The sequence below is a fragment of the Dasypus novemcinctus genome, chromosome 9 (assembly GCF_030445035.2).
Source record: "Dasypus novemcinctus isolate mDasNov1 chromosome 9, mDasNov1.1.hap2, whole genome shotgun sequence".
Lineage (NCBI taxonomy): Eukaryota > Metazoa > Chordata > Mammalia > Cingulata > Dasypodidae > Dasypus > Dasypus novemcinctus.
In genome coordinates this window covers 120,708,530-120,730,806 of record NC_080681.1, presented here as the reverse complement: position 1 = coordinate 120,730,806, position 22,277 = coordinate 120,708,530, and the positions used below count along the sequence as shown (strand labels likewise).

The following is a 22,277-nucleotide window of genomic DNA, read 5'->3' as shown; positions in this document are numbered from 1 at the left end:
TGTGAAGCTGACATTATGTTGGGATTCACTTTACGGGAAGTTTTGGATCACAGAGTGGTTCAACAATGGCAGCGGAGGAATACTGATACGGGATGTTATTGACAGGATATATATGGTTGACAGGGAGTTATACAGGGCATATGCCCAGGGTATATGGTAATGTCTATATATACTCATAGTGGAAACAATTAAAAACAACAGCTGGGGGGGTACTGGGCTCCTGGCCGGGGGGTCACTGTTGTGGGCCCTGGGAGAGGAGTGGCAATCCTCCAGGTGCAACGGCAAGAACCAGTAAGGAAGGAGGGCCCAACAGCGGGCTCTTGATACTAATGGCTACACTTTTGAGCCTATACACCTGCAATAAGAACAAGGCCTAGAGTAGCATTGTGCCTGGGGGTTTCCTCCTGACAGCCTTCATGTTACTCAAATGTGGCCACTCTCACAGCCAAACTCAGCATGTAGATGCAGTGCATTCCCCCCAGTGTGGGACATGACACCCGGGGATGAGCCTCCCTGGCACCGAGGGATCACTACCACATACCAGCTGAAGATGCAACTAGAAAATGACCTTGAATTAAAGGTTCAATACGGATCAGCAGAATATCCCTGTCTACATATAATAACATGACTTCAAAATGATGTTTGACCTAATGGAAGGGGGAAATGGAAAGGAGAAATGAGATTATAAGGCTATGAGTCTCTAAAAAAGAGTCTGGAGGTTGTCAGAAGGAATGCCCTTATGCACAACTGAGCAGAGTCTAAGAGACAGATAAAGTAGATACAACCCCAGGTATTGGTTCTTTTGAGGGATAAAGAGACCCACGGGTTCTATGGTCATGGCAGATGGGGTTCACTGCCATGTCAGATGGCCCTTGTTTGGAGCTGGTGTTTCTGCGTGATGGAGCTGGACTCAGATGGGATCTCTTTTCACAAGACTTGCATGCTACTCTATTGGAATTGTAGTTGGTGCTGGGGTTTAAGATATATTTAGGGGATTTGAATCTCTGGACTGATAATATGACACCCAGGCCCAGAGCCTCAACAGACTTCAGCTCCTACACTTTGATTTATTGGACTTACCCCACTCAGCTAACATGGAGTTGAAGAAGGTCAACCACCACACCATGGAGCCTAGAGTGTCTACAACTGAAAGCAGGAGGAGTGCATCCAGTATCCATGTGGAATCTAAGCCCCCACTTGACATAGATGTGCAATGGACACAACCAATCCAATGTCCACAGAGAAAATGTGGAATGGGTGTGGGAAGGGTAGCCATGGTGCCTGCTGGGTTTGGGGAATGGGAGGAAGAGATGAGATGTGGAGGCATTTTCGGGACGTGGAGTTGTCCTGGGTGGTGCTTCACGGACAATTACGGGTCATTGTAGATCCCCCCAGGGCCCACTGGAGGGAATGTGGGAGAGTGTGGGCTATGATGTAGACCATTGACTATGGGGTGCAGTGATGCTCAGAGATGTACTTACCAGGTGCAATGGATGTATCACAATGATGGGAGAGAGTGTTGCTGTGGGGGGAGTGGGGGGTGGGGGCGGTGGGGTTGAATGGGACCTCATATTTTTTGAATGTAATTTTTAAAAATAAATAAATAATTTAAAATTTAAAAAAAAAAGAGAGAAATACTTCCAGTCAAGAATCTTATATCCAGCAAGATTGCCCTTCAAAAATGAGGGCGAGTTTAGAATATTCACAGATAAACAGAAACAGAGAATTTCTGACCAAGAGACTGGATTTTCAGGAAATAGTAAAGGGTGTGCTAGAGCCTGAAAACAAAAGACAGGAGAGACAGGCCTGAAAGAGAATCTAGAAATGAAGGTTATATCAATAAATCAATAAAAGTAACTTTAAGTGTCTAGAGTGGTGAAAATAAAATATGACAGATAAAACCCAAATATTCAGGAATAAACTTAACCAACAATGTAAAGCCCTTGTATTCAGAAAAGTATAACTTAATGTTAAAAGAAATCAAAAAAGCCCTAAATAATTGGAAGAACATTCTATGCTCACAGATTGAAAGACTAAATATCATTAAAATGTCAATTCTGGGAAATGGATGTGGCTCAACCAGTTGGACTCCCGTCTACCATATAGGAGATCCAGGGTTCAATGCCCAGGGCCTCCTGGTGAAGGCAAGGTGGCCCAGGAGGTGAGCTGGCCCACGCAGAGTACCGGCCCATGCTGGAATACTGCCCTGCTCAGGAGTGCCCCCCATGTGTGGGAATGCCGCCCAGTGTGGAAAGCCGCCCTGCACAGGAGTGCTGGCTGATGCTGAGAGCTGAAGCAACAAAATGACACAACAAGAGGCACAGAGAAGAGAAAATAAGAAGATGTAGCAGAACAGGAAGTTGAGGTGGTGCAAGAAAGTAATCGCCTCTAATGAGAATACAAGCAGACACAGAAGAACACACAGTGAATGGACACAGAGAGCAGACAATAGGGAATGGGGTGGGGGGAGGGAGAAATAAATAAAGTAAATCTTAAAAAAAAAAAGATATCAGTTCTACTCAAACCGATATACAGATTCAATACAATCCTGATAAAAATTCCACCAGCATTTTAAAAATCAATTGAAAACACAATTATCAAATTTATTTGGAAGTGTAAGGGATCCCGAATAGCCAGAAACATCTTAAAAAGGAAAAGCAAAGTTGGAGAACTCTCATCTCCAGACTTTAAATCATATTACCTAGCTACAGTGGTAAAAACAGCATGGTACTGGCATAAAGACAGACACATAGACCAATGGAACCAAACTGATGCTTCAGAAACACACCCTCACATGTATGGTCAAGTGATTTTCTACTAGCCTGTCAAACCCACACAGCTCGGGCAGAACAGTCCATTCATTCAACAAATGGTGCTGAGAGAACTCGATATCCATAGCCCAAAGAAAGAAAGAGGACCCCTACTCACACCATATCTAAAAATTAACTCAAAATGGATAAAAAACATAAATATAAAAGCAAGAACCATAAAGCTTCTAGAAGAAATTATAGGAAAATATCTTCGAGACCTGGTGGTAGGTGGTAGACTCTTAAAGGAGATAAGAGGAGGCCTGAGATGGGCTACTGATATTTAAAGTGTGTTGAAGTTTTAATTATCTTTACTGTAAAAGTGGGGAAATGTGCAGAGTGGATGGTAACACATAGTAAGTAACAGCTCATTTATAAATGGGGATGTGACTGAAAATGGTAGTCTAGGTATGTAAATGCCAATTGATGGAATTATAGAGAATAATCTAGGAAGTGAATAGCACAGTAAACCCAGAGGTGGCTGAGAATTGCGGTTGATGGTACAGTTGCAAGAGTGTCCTTTGCGAGCAAGAGTGAATGTACATCACCATTGCAGGGTGGTGGGAATGTGGAGAAACATGAAAAAAATACAACTGGAGTGACCTATGGCCTGTGGTTAGCAGTCATAATGTAATATTCTTGCATCTATGCCAAAGATGTCCTCTGTTGATAATGGGGCGGTATGGAAAATGTGTGCTAAATGTACACTATGGACATGGTAACAATAGGATATTATCTTATAATCTGTAACAAATGTTTCACCACAGTGTGGTGTGTTGATAGAGCGGTGTTGTTTGGGAAATCTACATTTTTTTTGTTAAGTTTATAACTCTGCCATAAAAATATATTTTAAAAATAATAATAGGATGGGTTGGGGGGAAATGTAAGATAGGGACTATAATTAGTAGTAAGATTTTGACAATATTCTTACCTAATTTGTAAAAAAAAGGTCTCATAACAATGCAAGGTTTTGGTGGAGGGTTGATGTATGGGGCCCTTGAATGACGTTATGTCCTGAGACCAGCTCAGCAATAGGTCTGCAAGAAGGGAAGGTAGCACAGAACTGAAGAAATAAAAGCACAGAAAGAAAGACACAAGAGAGGAAACCAAGATGGGACCAGGGGACTTCACAGCTTTTGAAACCAAGAGCCTCAACCCTAGTTTCCACATTGTACTTATTTGAAAGCTAAGGAGCAGCTGTTTGCTACAGGAAGAAACTTGCAACATCTTCTACAATAGCAGGCAGCAACTTGCAACATCTTCTACAATAACAGGAAGCAACAAATGGGTAAACCAGTTTCCCACAACAGTTATTCATGTTGGCTTTGTAAGTTCACAACTTTTACTATATACTATATAAATGGCATAAAGATAATATAGGGTGGGTTGGGGGAAAATACTTTGGTTAGCAGTAATATTCTGATGATGCCCTTTAGTCATTAATTAAACATGTTTAACAACAATGCAAGGTATTGGTGGTAGGGTGAAGTATGAGAGTCCTGTGTGATGTTAAATATGTTTGTTTTGTAAGTTAAGACCTTTTACTATACACTTATTGTTCATGTATGTTTATGTGTGAGTGATATACTTCAATAAATTAAAAAAAAAAAAGTTGAAGGATCAGCAGTGGAGTGTGGGAGGCTGTTATCTTAGTGGGTTGTCACCTCAACACCCTTGCCTCCACCCAACAAAGCCTTGTTTTGCAGGACGGCCAAAGCCCACACAGTCTTCCCTGGCAGGAACACTACTGTCCCAACATTACAGCTGCTTGTCTTGCATATTCTTGCCCAAGGGGAATCAAGTAAGGCTCTGCCTGGAGTTCATATCCAAAGCACTCCTATTTGCAGGAAAAAACCCTCAACTGGCTATCTCCCCTACTGTGAAACAGCGCCAGGCCTTTGTGATCACTCTCAGATAGTTCACCTTAATTTTAAGCTGGCAGGAAACATTCTGGGTTTATTGCTGCTGCATTTACAAGGTCCCTTCCAGGGGACACTGGTACTGGTCAGAGGTTCAGCATTTACTTAACCTCCCAGCTGTTTACCTTTCTCACTTTGAAATGGGGATAATTATATTCAGTGCATGGGGTTATTACAAGAAGCAAGTGAGTTGACCGATGTTAAGTACATCAAGTCGTTGTAAGCTGTGATGAGTTATATGCTGCCCATCAGACACAGTTATGGGGGTGCTCCTTATCAGACCCAGAGCAAAGCCCTTGGTGGGGATAACAAATTACTTTTGTGTTCAGGAATCCTCTATTCAGAGCGAATTTAGGATTACAGCCCTTGGGAGTGATCTGCCCCAATTTTCCAAGTATGCTCCTCTAACATAGAAAAAGGATGAATTTTCCTACTAAAATAAACCTGGCTTAAGCACAAAGGGAAGAAAGGAACTAACACTGATTGATCCCCTTATATGTTCCACGCATTTTACCATGTGCATATAGGTGATATCTCATTTAATTCTCATAATCTTATTAAGTGCATGATACTCCCGGTTTATAGATTAAGGAAAGAAGGAACTTGGCCAAAGGCAAAGGGCTAATAAGTGGTGGAACTGAAATTTGATGCCAAGTATGTCTGAGTTGAAAATCTCACCAGCATTCTGTTTCTTCTGCAGTAACTCTAAGCTGATTTATGTTCTTTAACAAGTGTTTCTAGGCCATACTGGACTAGAAGGGAAGAAGTCAGTTTGTTATTTGCCCCTGAGGACTTACCGACACCTCTTCTGGAAAGCCTTCCTGCTCCAAGCAGTGTTAGATTCCTCTTCCATGGACTTGCAGAGCACACTGTATTGAGCATATACTATATTGTGACTATACAATACTGAAAATATTAAAACCTAAATCAGATTAAGGGGATTCCCAATTTCTAATGTCCCCAGGTGCTTGAAAAGCAAATGGCAACCATTTCTGGAGGAGGATGATATCATTCTAGGCCTTAAGTTATTTTTACAAATAATTTTTTAAACACAAGACCCACGAGAAGAGGAGAGCTAGCAACAAGAACCTACAGAAAAAACAGTAAAAAAATTAACAGATTCATGAGGATTCCAGATGTTGGAGCTCTTGGATACATGATGTAAAATAGCTGTTTACTGTGTTCAAAGAGATAAAAATCTAAATTTGAAAATTTGGAAGGTAAAAAAAATTGGGACTGGGGAGCAGTTGTAGCTCAAGTGGTTGAGCACCTGCTTCCCATATGCAAGATCCTGGGTTCAACCCTCAGTACCTCCTAAAAACAAACAAGCAAATTAAAAAACCAGCTCTCATTGGGGAGCAGGTGTAGCTCAGTGGTTGAGCACCTGCTTCTCATGTACAAGGTCCTGGTTTCAGTTCCTGGTACCTCCTAAAACATTTTTTGGGGGAATGTAAAAAGTGGCATAGCATACCTACAAAAGAATCTAATGGAAACTGTAGAACTTAGAAATGAAATTAAAAGTTCAATGGTGGGCAAATGATGATTTGAAAAAAAAAATCAATGGATGAATTTTATTTCCTATTAGACACAATTGAAGAGAGGATAAGTGAACTGGGATATAGGTCGAGATATCTGGATATAGAAATTATCCAGAATAAAGCATGAAGAGACAAAAGAATAGAAAATGCAGAAGAAAGGGCAAGAGGCATTGAGGAGTCAGTGAAAAGGTATAACAAATATATAATTGGTGTTTCAGAATGAAAGGAGAAAGGAGACAGAAATAATATTTGAACAGATAAAGGCTGAGACTTTCCTAAAAAGATTGAAAGATATCTATTCTCTATTCACATCTCCAAGAAGCATTCCCCAAGCAGCATAAAGAAATTCACTCTTGGACACATCAGAATGCAGCTTAATAAAACGAAAAAAGTGTTTATAAAAATTGAGATATTAAAAGAAGTAATAGATTGACAGTAGTTTTCTCAGCAGCAACTTTGACTCGACATGTTTTTAGGACTCATCCATGTGGTTGCTGTAGCTGTAGTGTTCTGCACGGGTAGGCAAGTAAGTCAACTGAACAGACAAGAGAGCCCAGGAATGGACCCACACATATGGAGACACTTGGCTTATGACAAAGAAAGAATGTAAAGTAGTAGAGAGAGAGTAGTCTTATCATTGAATGATAGAAATATATATACATTTGAGAAAAACATGAAACTTTTCTCCACTCCCTAAAACCATACACAAAAACTGCACCAAGTAGATCATAGATACATTTTTGATAAGCCAAAAATAAAGTATTTAAATGTTAATATAGGAGAAGATCTCCCTGACTTCAGGGTATGAAAAGATGTTTTAAATGGGATATGGAAAGGCACTAACTGTAAAGATAAAAAGAAAACATGTAAATTTGACCACAGTGAAATTTACTTAATTGTCCATCAAAATGCACCATTAAAGAAGTGAAAATACATGGAATGGGAGAAGATATTTGTGGTACATCAAACCAACAAAGGGCTCCTATTTAGAATATATGAATAGCTGCTAGAATTGAACAGACACGTCACCAAAATGGAAACCCCAATGGCTGGTAAATAAATGAAACCTTGCTTGACTTCATGGGGAGTCAAGGAAATGGAGATCCTCGTGATATTCCACTTCACACTGCTGCATAGGTAGAATTTAAAAGTCTAATAATCATAAACGATGGTGAAGGAATGGAGTAATAGAAACTCATACACTGTAGGTGGGTATGTTAATTAATACAATCACTTTGGAAAATAGTTTGGCCTTATCCAGTGAAATTGAAGATATTAATGCATATACTCATATGATCTGGCAATTCTCCCCCTACATATATATCTTAGAGCAGCAGTTTCAAAGTGTGATCCCCTGGAGGTTCCCTTTCATGGAGCCTGCAATTTATTTTAAATTAACAGAGCTAAAGAATTTCACTGAAAATTTCAGATTTCACACCGTAATTAATCTTTAAGAGACAACCTCTTGCCAAGTTTTGATGTAGTATCCAAAAAGAATAGTCACAATGATCTACAAAGTGTATTAAAATAAGCCTCTTAACTGACTGTGTATGTGTGTGAGGACAGAGTTTCTCCTTTACACAAAACAACATACCCCAACAGATTGAATGTGGAAGCAGATATAAGAATTTAGTTCTCTTATATTGGTCAGGTTATTAAAGAGATTTGGAAAAATATAAAACAATGCCAGTCTTTTTGTTCTGAAAATGATCTATTTTTTCATTAACACGTTATTTTTGTTGATACGCAATGAGTTTGTCATTATTTTTAATGAATAAATTAATATTTTAAAATTTTCCGTTTTAATTTCCAATGTACACATGAATAGGAATAACTAGTGGTGTGGTCGTCAACCAGCTCTCTGAGGGAAAAACGCCCTGGTATGTAGGGGTTATCAATCCTGTGGTGTAAATATTCCCACCGCGACTAATTCCTGCGGCGGCTTGCTTGGTCGGTAGAGGTGGGGTCTGGCTGCGGACGAGGGGTCGGTCCCGCTTGGGACGAGGGGTCGGTCCGGCAGCAGACGAGGGATCGGTCTCACAAGGGGTTGCGCGGTTCGGCTGACGGGGTCGCCCGGCGAAGCCGGCGACGAAGGGGTCGCTCAGAGAAGCAGGCGACGAAGGGGTCGCCTGGAGAAGCAGGCGACGAACTGGGGACAAGGGAGGCCAGGCCCTTGTCGGGGGCTCTCAGGACTGGAGAGCACACGGCAGAAGAACTACCGCGCAGACAAGGTAAACACGCAAGTCCACTTTACTGAGGGAGAGGCAACAGTTTTATAGGGGCTGGGGAAGGCTGATTGGTCGAAGCCATGCCCTGTTCTGATTGGTTGCCGGTGAAAGGTCAGTGGGCAGTACTGGATGGGGGAGGGGTGGTGGTTAGGGATTGGCTGTCGCTGTTGCTGGGGGAAGGGGCAGGGTTTAGGGATTGGTGGCTGCTGTTGCTGGGGTGGAGGGCAGACTTGAGTTTCCCGCCCACGCCTGGCTGTTGCTGCTGTCGGGGGAGGGGAAAAGGGCAGACTGGATTTCTCCACCCACGCCTGGCTGTTGCTGCTGTCGGGGGAGGGGAAAAGGGCAGACTGGAATTTTCTGCCCTGCGCCTGCGCAGGGAGAAGGAAGAAGAAGGGTGCCGCCCCACAAGGCATCGGGTGGCGCCATCTGGGAGGAGGGGCGGCCGCGGAAGCATGGCTGCCGAGAAGGGGAGACCCGAGGGCTCTCTGCGCCCATGCCGAGCTTCCTTCAGGGGTGGCGGTGGGCCCGACCAACCACCCTATTATGGGGGCAGCGGAATTAGGCCTACCGCGGCCGCTCCCCTGCCAGGCCAGCAAACCACACTTCAGCCTGAGGGGTGACCGCAATTCCAAGCAATCAACGTGACTTCACAGAGTGCAGAATTGGGAAGAGATGAGCAAAATGGCTCTTGTGAGCTGGTATGAGCTGGTGCCAGCATGCCACTGGATATAAGACATGTTTTTTAAAAAAGTCCTCTAGGGTCCTCACCAATTTTTAAGAGAGTAAAGAGGTCCTGAGACCAAAACGTCTGAGAAGTCTGCCCTAGAGAAATAGCTATGCCTGCGTATCCAGAGACAGGTACCCTGTACAAGACAGTCATAACTATCACAGCACATGGCTGGATTTTAAGAACAGTAATGATGCTGAGAAAAAGAAACCAGACATGAATCAAAACAGACTACAGGATTCCCTTTATATAAAACTCACAGATGCACAAAGCCAAACCTAGTGTTTAGAAGCCCATCCTTTGCTGCTAAGCATATGAAGAAAAGCACAGAAGTGATTGCTGTAAAAGTCATGCTAGTAGTTACCTTTGGGGGAGAAAGTGGAGTACCTCTGGGATGCTGGCAACGTCATGGTGGTTTTGAGGGGTTTTCCTTTACAAGAATTCATTTATTTGTGCATGGACCTCTAATGCACCTTTCCATGCCTGTGCTATATTTTATAATACAAAGATTTTTAAAATGGAATTTCACAGAAGGCATGGCTCCCCGGGGCCTTGATTGGAAAGAGCAGTCCCCTCTTCCCGCCTCTAGCCCTGTCTTGACTCTGGTCCCTGCCATGAGGAGACTTGTTTCGCTCTCTGGTGTGTCTTCCATGGCCTCTGCCTGCACATGTTTAGTTTCAAGCCAGAACACCTGGTTTCCTGGAGTTCCTCTATTTTTGTTGAAAGGCCACTGGGAGCCCTTTTTTCTGAATTGGGACTCAAATGCTTTCATGGATGGCAGGCGAGCCTACAGCCTGCTTGACTCTGCTTCCTCAACGTCACCCCACGACATTGGCACCGTCCTCGGGTAGCCTGGCAGCTGCTGAGCGCGTCACTCGCTGGATGACCGCCATTGGTCGTGGCTTGAAGGAGCCCTCTGCTGACGGATGTTTAGGTGGTTCCGGAACTTTTGCCCAATGAAAATGCACGAGAATGGCTTTTATCTCACTGTACTGTGAGCCCTGGGGAGGGCGAGGCCCAGGGCTTAGGCTCTGATGCACCGCAGTCCAGGCTCAGTGTATAGCATGCGCTCAATAAAATGCACGTGCGTGAATGAACGAGGACTGACTGAATGAACAAGGACTGACTGAATGAACCACGTGGTACTGATGACAGCCCAAAGGCACGGTTCTTAGTGGAAGTCCCTTAGGCATGGGGCTCAGGGCAGCCGAGGTTAGGCCTGAATCATATGGTCTTAAATCCCAGCTCTTCCATGTGGCGGCTGTGTGACTTTAGGCAGTTACTTAATCTCTCTTTGCTTCAGTGGCCTCACCTGTAAAGTAGGTATAGTACAGGCGCCTGCCCCACCTGGCAACTGTGAGGATGAAATGAGTGAAGGCACGTAAAATATCTTCTTAGCCGGGGCCTGGCACATCAGGACTCTTTAAGTACTAGTAGAATCTGAGCATCTCAACTCACCCCAATTTTGAAATGCAGCAACGATGACAGCCCTCTTGGGGTCATCAGCACGGGAACCAGGTCCTCTGGTCCCTGCTTTTGTGGTAGTTGTGTTTGGTTTGTTTTTGTGGGGTCAATTTTCTCCGGCAGAATCAGCTGTCCCCTTAAGGAGAGTTTTAGTCCCCGAGTCTGTTGCCCTGGAGACCGTCAACAGTAGGGAATCCGAGATCAGGCCAGAAGTGGCCTCTTGGAGCTCTTTTGTTCCCTGAAGTTAGCAGGGAGGCTACTCCCCACCCGGGAAGGCCGCTGGGAAGAGAGAAAGACACCCCAAAGTTGTCAACGCCATAACACCCCCTAGAAAGCGTAAACCGCATCAAGGCGAAGACACGGGGGCGAATCCTTCCCATGTTTTCGACTGCCGTGAGCCCACAGGCACACTCCACTCCCAGCTGGCAGGTCAAGCCCAAGTATTCCACCAGAGTGCTCACCGGAAACTGGGTGGAAGAGAGAAGGAAGGTAAGGAGAGACAGAGGAGAGGTGCTCAGAGGGCTCCCAGGATGACAGGTGGGGAGAGGGAGAGGAGCAAGGCCAGCGGCTATTTCCCAGGCAGTGGCCACGGATGGCTGCGTGTGCCTCTTAAGAACGTGGCGCTAGGGTCACTGTCACCAACTTAGCGGAGTAACACTCAGACTGTCATCCCAGGTGTCCGTTTTATTTTGGAAACGCCATAGCAGAGGGGGCAAGGTAGCCGAGCCTCTTCTAAGGGGAGGTGTCTCCGCATCCGGGTGTTCCCTGGCCCCGATTCCTGTGCCCAGCCTGGCCCGTCCCATGCAGAGGCAGGCTGGAAATGCCCAGGGGTCGGCCCTGCGTGGGCACGCGTGTGGCCCCCTGGCTCACGTCTCCATCTTGCCTTGCTCGTGCACTTCAGTTTTTGCTTTTAAAACAGAACAGGTAGGTTCTTGGCGTTCCTCCAAGTATCAGAGGTCCCGCAGCAGGCTTTGCCTGAACTGGTCTACTTGAAATTGAGTATCTTCATTTATGGCAAGCAAGACTGAGACGCTAAAACTTCTGCAGAGACACCTGGGCACCTCATGGGACATGGGCAAGGAAGAGAGGGCAGCTTTGGCAGGTGGTGTGGAGGAGGCTGGGGTGACTTCGGAGCACCGCAGAGACCCCTCCCCGGGCATTTACCACGCTTCTGGCTGAATGTTGCCTGAGGCCATTAGACTTGATTGCACTTGGCCTTGTCTGGGGAACAAGTCTGTGTAAGGAAGTTCCAAGGGTAAGAGGGACAAAGGCAGAGGCTGGTTAAGCAATCCCTTCAGGCTCTCGTAGGCCAGGCAGCACCCCAGGATCTTGAAGGGCTGGCCCACTCCTACGGGAGACTGCACAAAGAGAGAACAGAACCAAGACAGGCCGAGCGAGGAGGCGAGCCGGAGAGGGGAGCACGGGCAGGAGATGAGAAAGGAAACGAAGCAGTGTAGAGGGGTCGCGGGGCGTAGTCGTGGCTTCCCGAGCGTTCTGGGTGGCAGGCACCGACCCCGAGCACACCCCTTGCCGCATGCTCTAAGGGAGGAGGAAGATTTAGGCCGAGGTAGGGCCGGACACCCGGGGGTGGTATCGGCTCAACTCTGCCAACCTGAGAGTGAGGGGAAAGGTCGCAGAAGTCTGAGAAAGGGCGTCCCACGGGTGCTCCTGAGTATTGCGTTTTTCCAGTTCACCAGAGCCACTGATGAAACACCCCGGAGCATTTACAGAAAAGAGTACACCCCGTTCCCAGACCACAGACCGGACCAGATCTCCAGGTGGTACCCGAAGAGGCGAGTTGAGGTAGGCGGGGAGGCGGCCCCAGCTTCCGGTCACCCACACGCAGCTCAGGGAACTGGCCGGCTTCCTCACGGCCCAGATCGCCCCTGGGAAATACAGTGGTCTCCCAGCCCAGGGCCTGCCGGTCCATCAACCCTTAAGTATCCGGGTAAGGAGAGGCCGTGCAGCAACTGTGGAATCCCAGGCTGGGTCCCATTGTCCCCCCACCTCCCCCCCATATCCCACTATCTTCCTGGGTCATTTCCCCCAATCCTCTACATTCTTCCAACAGGATACAGGCAGAGAATGTGGGAAACCAAGAAAAAGGTAAATACTGAGTTAAGGTAAAGAGAGTCAGGAAAGACTCTTTACCCAAGATGCTCCAAAATCGAGAAGCAGCGATCTTTGGATGGACAGGGATTTCGTGTCATCTCTGCCCCAGCTTCCTGTGTTTTCTTTGGTATGAAAAATCAAAGACCATCCAATCCCTCTCCAGGTTCCCTGAGCACCAGTTATCGTAGACGGTTGTGTTTGAAGCCAAGAAAGGGCATTCAAGACGTTGATTCACTGACGTGAGAGTGGGCTGGAGGCTCAGGGATCCAGAACCTTCCAAAGACAGTGGGGGAAACCTCCTCCTATGTCAGTCCCTGTTGGTCCCTCCTGCCAAGCACACACCTAGGAGAGCAAGCAAGTAGATGCTTGCCCACGGTGGGCATAGCTGTGCCCTGTCCCAACCATACTCGGGGCACTCCCCCAAGTTGCTTCATTTTGCCGGCCCTCTGCTCTCTCACAGGCCTGATTTCTGCAACCCCCACCTGACTCTTCCCCTGCCTAATCTTGGGTGGGGACAGGGAGGTTTGGAACGAGGTGGTGAGCATCTCTCAGGATCGGAGCCTGCTAAGAGTTAGAAGGAACCCAAGAGAGTGTTCAGCCCGTGTGCAGATAAAAGGCACCCAGAGCTGCTGGGTATCCTGTCCACTATCAAACTGGGTGGCTTGTTTAGGAACCGAGCAGGCAGGTGTTCTGAAAATCAAGCAAGGAAAAGCCTCAGTTCCCTTTTTACCATTTTTCTGAGTCAACTGTTTGTCTTCTGCATTTGGGGATCTATGTCAAGATGAACAGCACCAGTCATCCCTGGACCGCTCTGGCACCTTGGACCACACTGGCATCCTTGGGCTGTGCTGGCATCCCTGGACCACACTGGTACCCCTGCACTGCTCCGACATCCTGGACTGCTCCAACACCCTGGACTGCTCCGACATCCTAGACTGCTCTGGCATCCCTGGACCACACTGGTGCTTTGGGGCTGCTGACCTTCACCACCACTGAAGATGTGACTGTATTTTAGCAAGCAAGTCAAAATGAGAACCCCTGATCTGGGGCTCCCGGTCCCTAAGTACCCCGCCTCATCCTCAGTGTGCATTGGGCACCCCTTCCTGAGGACCTCTGGATCACTCATGAACCCTGCTAAGGGGTAGCCACATGCACAGTCAGGTTAGAATGAGGAAGCCCACCAAAAAAACAACAACCAGAATCGAGCAACAGGATATTCGTTTCTAAGGGCTGTTGAAAAGCCGGGACACAGGGCGCCACTTCCTCGCAGCTTCCTCGGCTCTGCCAGCTCTTCAGGCCGCTGCCTTTTCTCTCCTCTTCCTGGGATGGCTCCCTTCTCCATCCCCCATCTCACTCTTCTCCCTTAGGCAAACACTGTCTGCTCCCCCACCGACTGTGGGTAGATGGGGTTATAGGACCACACCAGGCGGGACCCCCTTCCCATCCTTTCCCCTGAGGCAGGTGGCCCCAGACACCTAGAGAAAGGATGAGAAAGTCCCTCCCGGCCCCTCTCTTTCCGCACCAGGCCCCGGGCTGCGCCCCGGGGCTGCCTCAGCCCTTCTCTGTGTTGGTGGGAAACCCTTCAACTCGTTTCCCTGGCATTGGAGGCACACCAAGGGGCACCTGGCGCTGTAGGTCTTGGGAACCTCTGCTTAATCATCTGTGCCCACCCCCCATCTCCCTCTGGCATTGTGCTCTGACTTATTTATGGAAGAGCCACTTGAAATACTGGATCCAGCCAGTGTTTCCAGACTGCAGTAGGCACAGACCTCCCTGTCTGCTCCAGACAAGAGGATGGGCATGGAAATCGACATTATCCTCCTTGTAAATCAGTCCAGCACCGAGATCAGGAAAATCACGGATTGAGGCCAACATCCCAGAGCAGGGGAGAACATGGCTTTGTAAATAACCCACACCAAAGACATCTCTCCCCCAGTTTCCAGCTGAGGGAGCCATAAATCCTTTGTAGGAGAAGACAATTTACAGCGTGTCTGAGTCTTCCCACAGTCAGGGACTGAAATATAAGGTGCAAACGCCAGGCTCGCTCTTCAATCTCTTTCACCTTCCTTGGGAAGGCGTCGCTGGGTGGAGTGGGACTGGAGACACATTGAAGGGTGTAATTTCAGATCACAAGGGTACAACAATGCGGTTGCTTTGACTCTCTGCCATTCGGTGGGGCGTCCTGACTTTAATTTTAATGTGTCACTGTAGCTCATTCTAAGGATGAATTGACTTGGCAGAGGCTGGGAGCCCCATCGTACAGAGACCCCGGCTGCAGCCGTGCAGGGACACATGCTTGAAGGTGGGGCTGTGTCGGAGTGGGACGCAGTGGTGCATCTCCCCTTTGGGGGCCCCGAGACCCAGAACCAGGCAGCCCCCTCCACCGCAGGCGGACCGCCTGGCTCCAACCGATGACGTGCACGATGCATCTGTCCTTCCAGGGGCTCCCGTACAAACACCTGATCACCCACCACCAGGAGCCCTCGCACCGCTACCTCATCAGCCTGTATGACGACAACTACAACCGGCACAGTTACAACCCGGGCCTGCCCCCGCGCCGCACCTGGAGTGCACAGAAGCTGCTGTGGCTACCAGAGAAGTCGGACGTCCCCCTTCTTGGTACTTCCGTAATCCAGGATTTCCCCATGCTGGGTTGGACGGGGGTGTGCCCGACGTGGGCCAGGGGGGCTGCCTGCCCTCTTCCCTCGCCATCAGGGATCATCTTCACTGCTTACTGACCGCCCATCAGGGGACGGCAGCAGGTGTTTACCTGGAGCACAGGTGGCAGGTGGCAGCATCACCGTCTGTCAGTCACTGGATAAATAGTGACTGAGTATCTCCCGTGTGCCGCTCCCGGTCTGAGGGTCTGGGGTGCAGCAGAGAGGATCTCGGAGGGAAGGTCATTTCACTGGGGGAGACGGATAAGAGACCGTCAGGGAATAAGATAACTTGAAATCGAATTGATATGATCCTTTTGGATAGGAATATGTTCTACAAAGGAAAGAAAACAGGCCCTGGATGGAAAGTGAGCGGAGTGTCTGTGAACCTCCTTCAGATGGAAGGATGAGGGCAGGTCTTTGAGCAGGTAGTGGGTCTGAGACCTGGACAATGAGAAGGAGGGAGCCCTGTAAGGATTTGGGGGAAGAGCATTCCAGGACAAGGAACAGTCAGGGCAAAGGCTCAAAGGCAGGAGTGGGAGAGGACAACACCTGGGCTCGTAGGCGTAGTGGGAACTGTGGGTTTTATCCCCCGCGTGATCCCGGGACTTTGGAGGGGTTTGTGTCAGAGAGTGGCCTGATCTGAGTTCTATTTTAAGATCCTCCCACCCTTCCAAAGACATAGAGGGATGCCAGCTTCCTGCAGCCCCACCCAAACCCAGTTCCCTTTGAGCTGCCTGCCGCCCTGCCTCCCAGGTGCTCGGGTCTCCCCTCGACATCACTTCCACGAGCCTGTGCCATCCCTGCCCCTCTGGGGTGGGACAGCTACCCAAGAGCCAGGGGCGTGCAGCCTCAGACCAGGGCGTGGGGCAGACCTTCCTGAGGCCTCTGTAACAGTGCCCCGGTCCATCCCAAGTACACGGGGCACAGGCCCCTCCCCCCGACATCCTCAGGGACTGGCCGGCTGAGACCTTCAGGTGGGTCCACCTCTCCCCCTTGGTGCACCGCCAGCCTCAGGGTCCGAGACAGCAGCCTGGGAAAACCAGCGGGGTCCTGCTCACCCGTTCTCTTGCCAGGCGGGGCAGGATCCCTCCTCTAAGCCCTGTTCACTTGGACCCTGGTTTCTCCTGCAGCTCCGCCTACAAACTATGGACTCTATGAGCGGCTGAAGCAGAGGTGGAGGGAACCCAAGGCTGGCCTTGGGGAAACCACTTACCGGGCATCTTACCCCAGACCACCCGTGTCCGCTATGTCCCGGCGGGAGCACGCCATCCCGGTCCCTCCCCGCCGCCTGCACCCTGCCCCGCGCTTCTGAGGACCGCCGCCCCCACTGGCAGCTCAGGCAGAACCAACTGGAAGGCAGAGCCTCCTGGGCCTGCAGATGGCACGTGGCTGTGGCTGGGTCCAGAACTAAATCCAGCACATCGAGGGGCCCTTCTCCTCCAAACAACAGATTCCTTTCTTCTCCATCCCAGAATTAAATCTCTTTGACACTATTGGAGCATCAAGTGTGTGCAGAAGACAGACTTAGGGTGTCAGAAAAAACTGGGAGGACCCTTAATTTCCACTCCCTCATTTCATAGGGGGAAACCAAGGCCCAGGAGGGAGCATGACTCCCTCAAGTTCTCCCAACTTGGTACGAGCTCCCGAGGAGGGTCTGCTCCAATGGGAGAAAGGGACCTGGCTGCCGAGACCCATCGTGACGACGCAGCAACGGGAGCAGGCAAATGCGGCAGGCGGGCAGTGGGGCGGGAGCTGGCAACCAAGGGTCCAGCTCGCCGGCGGTACCCTCGGCAGAGAGAAGGTGTGCGCGGAACGGGCAGCCTGCGGGGCCACCAGGAAGGGGGAGGAGAGGCAACACTGCTTTTTCTCTACCTCTGAGCTCTTGACTCTTTTAATGAGTTTGGGGAGAGGGGGAGCCTTTCGATCCCTTGACAGAAGAACTCGGCGCTCTCGTTGCCCGAGGACAGGATTCTCCTGGGGCTCGTGCTCCCGCGGAAGTGGAGGCCAGCCTCGGTCCCGGATCCACTCTCTTTGACTGTCGGGATTTGCAGCCCTGTCTTTCTTGGACCGGCTTTTCTCTGACCTACACGTCCACCCCAATTGTTGCAGTCACTGCTCTAGGCACAGTGTCTGGCACTTAGTTGGTGCTTAATATTTGCTGGCTGAATGAACCGTCATCTCTTTTGCTGCTCCTCTCTGGGCCTGTACCCCACCCTGCCCATTACACCCCACTCTTGTTCTCCACTCTGAGTCTCTGAGTTGCACCCCTTAAAACCCCTGCTCCAATGTGGGCCTCCATCTCCTGGCCCCTGAAGACCCCATATTCTACCAATTGCTCAGCTTCTCCCACTGCCGACGCAGAGGAAAAGGGGTGTGGGGACTGCTCCCCTGCTCCCTGGATGTCCTCTGCCAATCTGAGATGAAATCACCCCTCTGCTTCTCCATCAGTTACAACCTGGCCGCCTGTCTGTACCCACGGAACAATGAGACCATGTGGTTCTGCCAGCTGACCTGACATGCTCTGCCACCAAAACCAAAAAAAAACACGTTGCTTCCTTGCTCTGCAGAAAAATTAAATTAATCCATAGAACTATTCTTCTATGACCTTACATTTTTGGTACCTGCCACCATATCTTAGCAAATGACCACAAAAGGCAGATTAAAGCCAATAAGAGCTTCTTTTCCTTGCAGGTTGAGCACACACTAAGTGCCAGGACCTGCCTTCCCCGGATTAGCTCAGAGACTCGTCACCACCATGCTCAGTGGTGGGTGCCCCAGCACAGGGCCATTAGTATCGTTTCTTTCTTAGCAGTGAAGAAAGGGGCAAAGAGAGATTAATGTCCTGGCCCAAAGTCACACTGCAAATATGTCCTAGAGCAGGGATTTGAACCCCGGCCACCTGGTCGCAGAGCCTGCATGACTAGTCATTGGGCAAAACTGCCTCTTCCAGAAAACGTCAGCAGAAAACACTTGGGGCTAGCTGGGCACAACTGGGTCAGCCACTGGTTTCGCTTGTGGGCACATGTACGTTCCAGGTGGTGATTTATCCCGCAGACCTATAAACTGATTCAGAGTTTGAGAAGCCTCGGTTCGTGCCACTCTTTTCTCAGGTCCAGGATTACTTTAGCACTTACTCTGGTTCTGCCAATTATTTCTCTAAGGGTCTGTTTAATGATGCTTTCTTCCCTACTCAATGGAAAATTCCATGAAATCAGGACCTGGCATGGACCAGGTGCTTAATGACTGGATGAATGAATACATGGTTGGAGGAGGGACAAGGCGAATGGAGAAGGTTGTGCCTGGGGAAGCACTCCAGGTGACAGCTGGGGGGGTGGATCGCAGAGCGGGTCGTCCTCATACCTTCTTCATCCCCCCACCCATTTGTTCAACAGCATTCACTGGGCACTGTGCGTGCTTGAGCCAGGCACTGACCTCACGGAGCTGCCAGTCTAGCCAGGAGGAGCAGCGTTAAACAAACACAGGACAGAAAGACTTAGGGACCTCGAGACCTTGGGGGCCAGTGGTCATGGGGAGATCACTGCGGGTGTGCTAAAGTGGGAGGTGCCATGAGAGCTATAATGGGGGCATGGAGACCCGGACTGCACAGGGAAGAATCAGGGAAGGCTTCCCTGAGGAAGCAGCTTTCGGCTGTGGCCAGGAAACTGAGCTGGATCGTTCAGGTGAAGGGACGGGTCAAGAGGGAAGAGAGTGGCTTGGGGCACAGGAAGAGCACGTAGGAGGCTCTGAGTTGGAAACAATCTTGGCAGGTTTGCCAAAAGATGGTGTATCCATTTTCTCTTTCTGTAACAAATGACACAAACCCAGTGATTTAAAGCAACACAGATTTATTCTCATAATTCTGGATATCAGAAGTCTAAAATGGGTCTGCATGGCTTCATTCTTTCCGGAAGCTCTTGGGAAGGACCTATTTCCTTGCCTTTAGCATCTAGAGGCCACCTACATTCCTTGGCTTGTGCCCCCTTCCTCCATCCTCTCTAACATCTTTTCTCCTCACTGCCTCCCTCTGATAAGGAAAGACATTATGATTACACCGGGCCCACCTGGAAAACCAAAACTCCTCCTCCCATCCCAAGAACTTTAATTTAATCATATCTGCAAAGTTCCTTTTGAATATAAGTCAAGATATTCACAGGTTCTGGGGATTGGGACATCTTTGGGGGCCATTCTTCAGCAGGAGCCGAGGTGCCAGGTGGCAGTTCGCTGCACTCGACGCAGCCTCAGTTACGACCCCCTGCCCCGGTGGACTGAATTGTATACCCCAGGTGAGACGTGTTCTAATCTTAGTCTGGGTTCCCATGGGTGTGAGCCTGTTATGGAGGGGACCTCTCGAGGACGTTGTTTTGGTTATGGCATGGCCCTCCTGAGTGAGCGTGGACCTCACTCCCAAGCATTGGAGTGTCCTTTTCAGCAGCAGAAACTCAGGCCCAGAGAAGGCCATGGGGGGGAGGCAGAAGCCAGAAGGCAGTGGGAACCCAGAAGAGAAAGGAGAGCACATGGCCCCGTGTGCCGCCGTGTGACGGGAAAGCTGAGGAACCCAAGGACTGCTAGCCACTGCTAGCTGCCAGACTCGGAACGCCACGGCCTTCGGGGAGAAAGCCTCGCCGTGCTGATGCCTCGGTTTTGTTTCACTCCTAGCCTCAAAACTGCGAGTCAGTGAATTCCCACTGTTTAAGCCAACCTGTTAAATTTGTTAAAATGGCGGGGGGAGGGAAACTAAGTCACCGCTCCTCCCCGCCTCCCCATACACGTTGTCCCATCCAGGCAGTTGGGATGGTTGCAGGGCTGTGGCGGGAGGAGGGGAGTGGCAGCCTGCACCTGGTCAGCAAAGCTTGATCTTCTATGCACACTTTAAAAGTGACTCTTAACACTACTGGGACCACAAGTCACTGAGTGGGATAATTAAGGGTTTGAAAGTCAAACCAAAACACGATAACCACATCAACAGACCGAGCTGCACAACTAATAGCGGTGGCTCCCGTTGGAAGGATTGCTCTACCTTTGCTCAAGGGAGTGGGGTTGGTGGGCCTGGAAATAAGCCAGCGAGGGGCTGCTGCCCCCCGCCTCTGCTTCAACCAGACCAGCAGTTCTCAAACTCGAGGACCGTTAAAAAACGCAGATGCTGGGCCCCACTCCCAGAGTTTCTGATCCCTTAGGTCTGGGGCGGGGCTGTGAAGTAGTGTTTCTAACCTGTCCCGGGTAAGGCTGCAGCTGCTGGCGCAGGGACCCCACTTGGAGAACCACCGGACTAGGCTGAGCAACTCTCATTTTATTTGTGCAGTTCCTTTGGACTTAAAAATTCTGCGATGAGAACACAGAGCTGCCACCTGGACCGGATGGCCTCTAAGGCTCCTCCAGCCGCAGCAGGAGTCTCTGACTCGAGGATTTTACTAGGAAGCGTTCGTAGAAATGCAGCTGACTTCTGAACGCTGGGACAGTACAGGGCACTAGCAGACGGGCCTTGGAATTCCAGTTCCATTACTTGTGTGACCTTGTGTGTGACCTTGAAGACGTTACTTCTCCTCTCTGTATGACTCCGCCTCTACCAGGTAGGACAATGAAAATCTCTTACTCAGATAAAATTGCCAAGCACAGACCTCCGTGTGTAATAAGACCTCAGTAGATGAGGCTGCCACTGCTTGACAGTCAAGGAAGACGGACATAACCAAGAACACAGCCAAGGCCACGGTGCCTGACCCGGAGGCAGAGTCTATGCATGTGCCAGCCGACCCTCTGCCGGTGGAACCAGGCACCAGAAAATTCTGCAGGAGTGAAACCTGGGGTACGCCCCACCCCCCCTCAGTCCATTGGCCGGGTCAAGCCTCACCCCTGGTGGCCAATTCAACACGTACAGGTGGCTGCGGTTTCAGCTTCAGGACTTCTCTGATCTGCCTTTGTTCAGGAGAGCAGAGGTAAAAAATAATTCAAAACCAGATTCCCCTTCCCCTCCACCCCCAGCAATTTTCAGTTTGCTTTTGGAGATCCCGAGGGCTGGTGGTGCTCTCGGGTGTTCCGTGCTCGGAGGGTTCATGCATGAGTTTGAAGGTGAACTGTTACTGACCTGTAAGCCCAGTGGGCCCATTTCGAGGTTCGATTCTGGCCAGACATGAATTTGCTGGGCACGTCACTCGCTGCCCCTGGGAAATGAGAGGTTTCTGAGGCTCCAGGGGAGATCGGGGTGGAAGGGCTGGACTGTGGGTACCCCTCTTCGCTCTGAAGCCCGTTTCAGTGCTGTGCTTTGTTTCTTCCCTAGATAAGAACCCTGGCGGCCCCTGGAGCAGAGGTGGAGGAGGTGCAGGAGGAGCTTGACTGCACGCGGTTTCTGGGAACCCAGGTCCCCACCTCCCACTCCGGGGGGTCTTCCCACCCCTTGCCCAGGGCTGGAGTCTTCCCCACTGGGAGAATCCTTTACTGTTTTGCACCAGTTTCCCGGGTGTCTCCGTGAGGCACAAGCAAAAATTCCAGGGCCAGGCAGGAATGAATGAAGGGGCCCAGGTGGGGGCAGAGGAGAACTGGAGGGCGTGGGACCCCACCTAAGGGACAGCTGTTCCTCAGCTCACACCAAGTGATGGCCTTTGGGGGATATGGGCCCCGTGTTGCTAAATCTTTTTTTTTTTTTCAACCCCAAGTGAGGTTGGAGAGTGGATTGTGATATAAAATGATTTTTACATTCTGCTTATGAATTTTATTTAAAAATTGTCCCCAAACATATCTGTAGGGTGCATTTGGCTTTTGAGTTGCCGCCCTGTAGCCTCTCGTAGGAGAGGACAGTCCAGCACGGCACTCTGGCCCCAACAAAACCTG

General features: G+C 49.5%; 1 protein-coding gene across 1 annotated transcript; it reads left to right on the top strand.

Annotated features, from left to right (window-relative positions):
* Positions 1 to 10,868: 10,868 nt before the first annotated feature.
* On the top strand, positions 10,869 to 16,948 carry CFAP107 (cilia and flagella associated protein 107). The gene is made up of 4 exons (XM_004482498.3): positions 10,869 to 11,172; positions 12,373 to 12,486; positions 15,237 to 15,414; positions 16,586 to 16,948. The coding sequence occupies exons 1-4, from the start codon at positions 11,062 to 11,064 to the stop codon at positions 16,765 to 16,767; spliced, it is 585 nt and encodes a 194-aa protein (XP_004482555.1). The 5' UTR covers positions 10,869 to 11,061; the 3' UTR covers positions 16,768 to 16,948.
* The last annotated feature ends 5,329 nt before the right edge of the window (positions 16,949 to 22,277 follow it).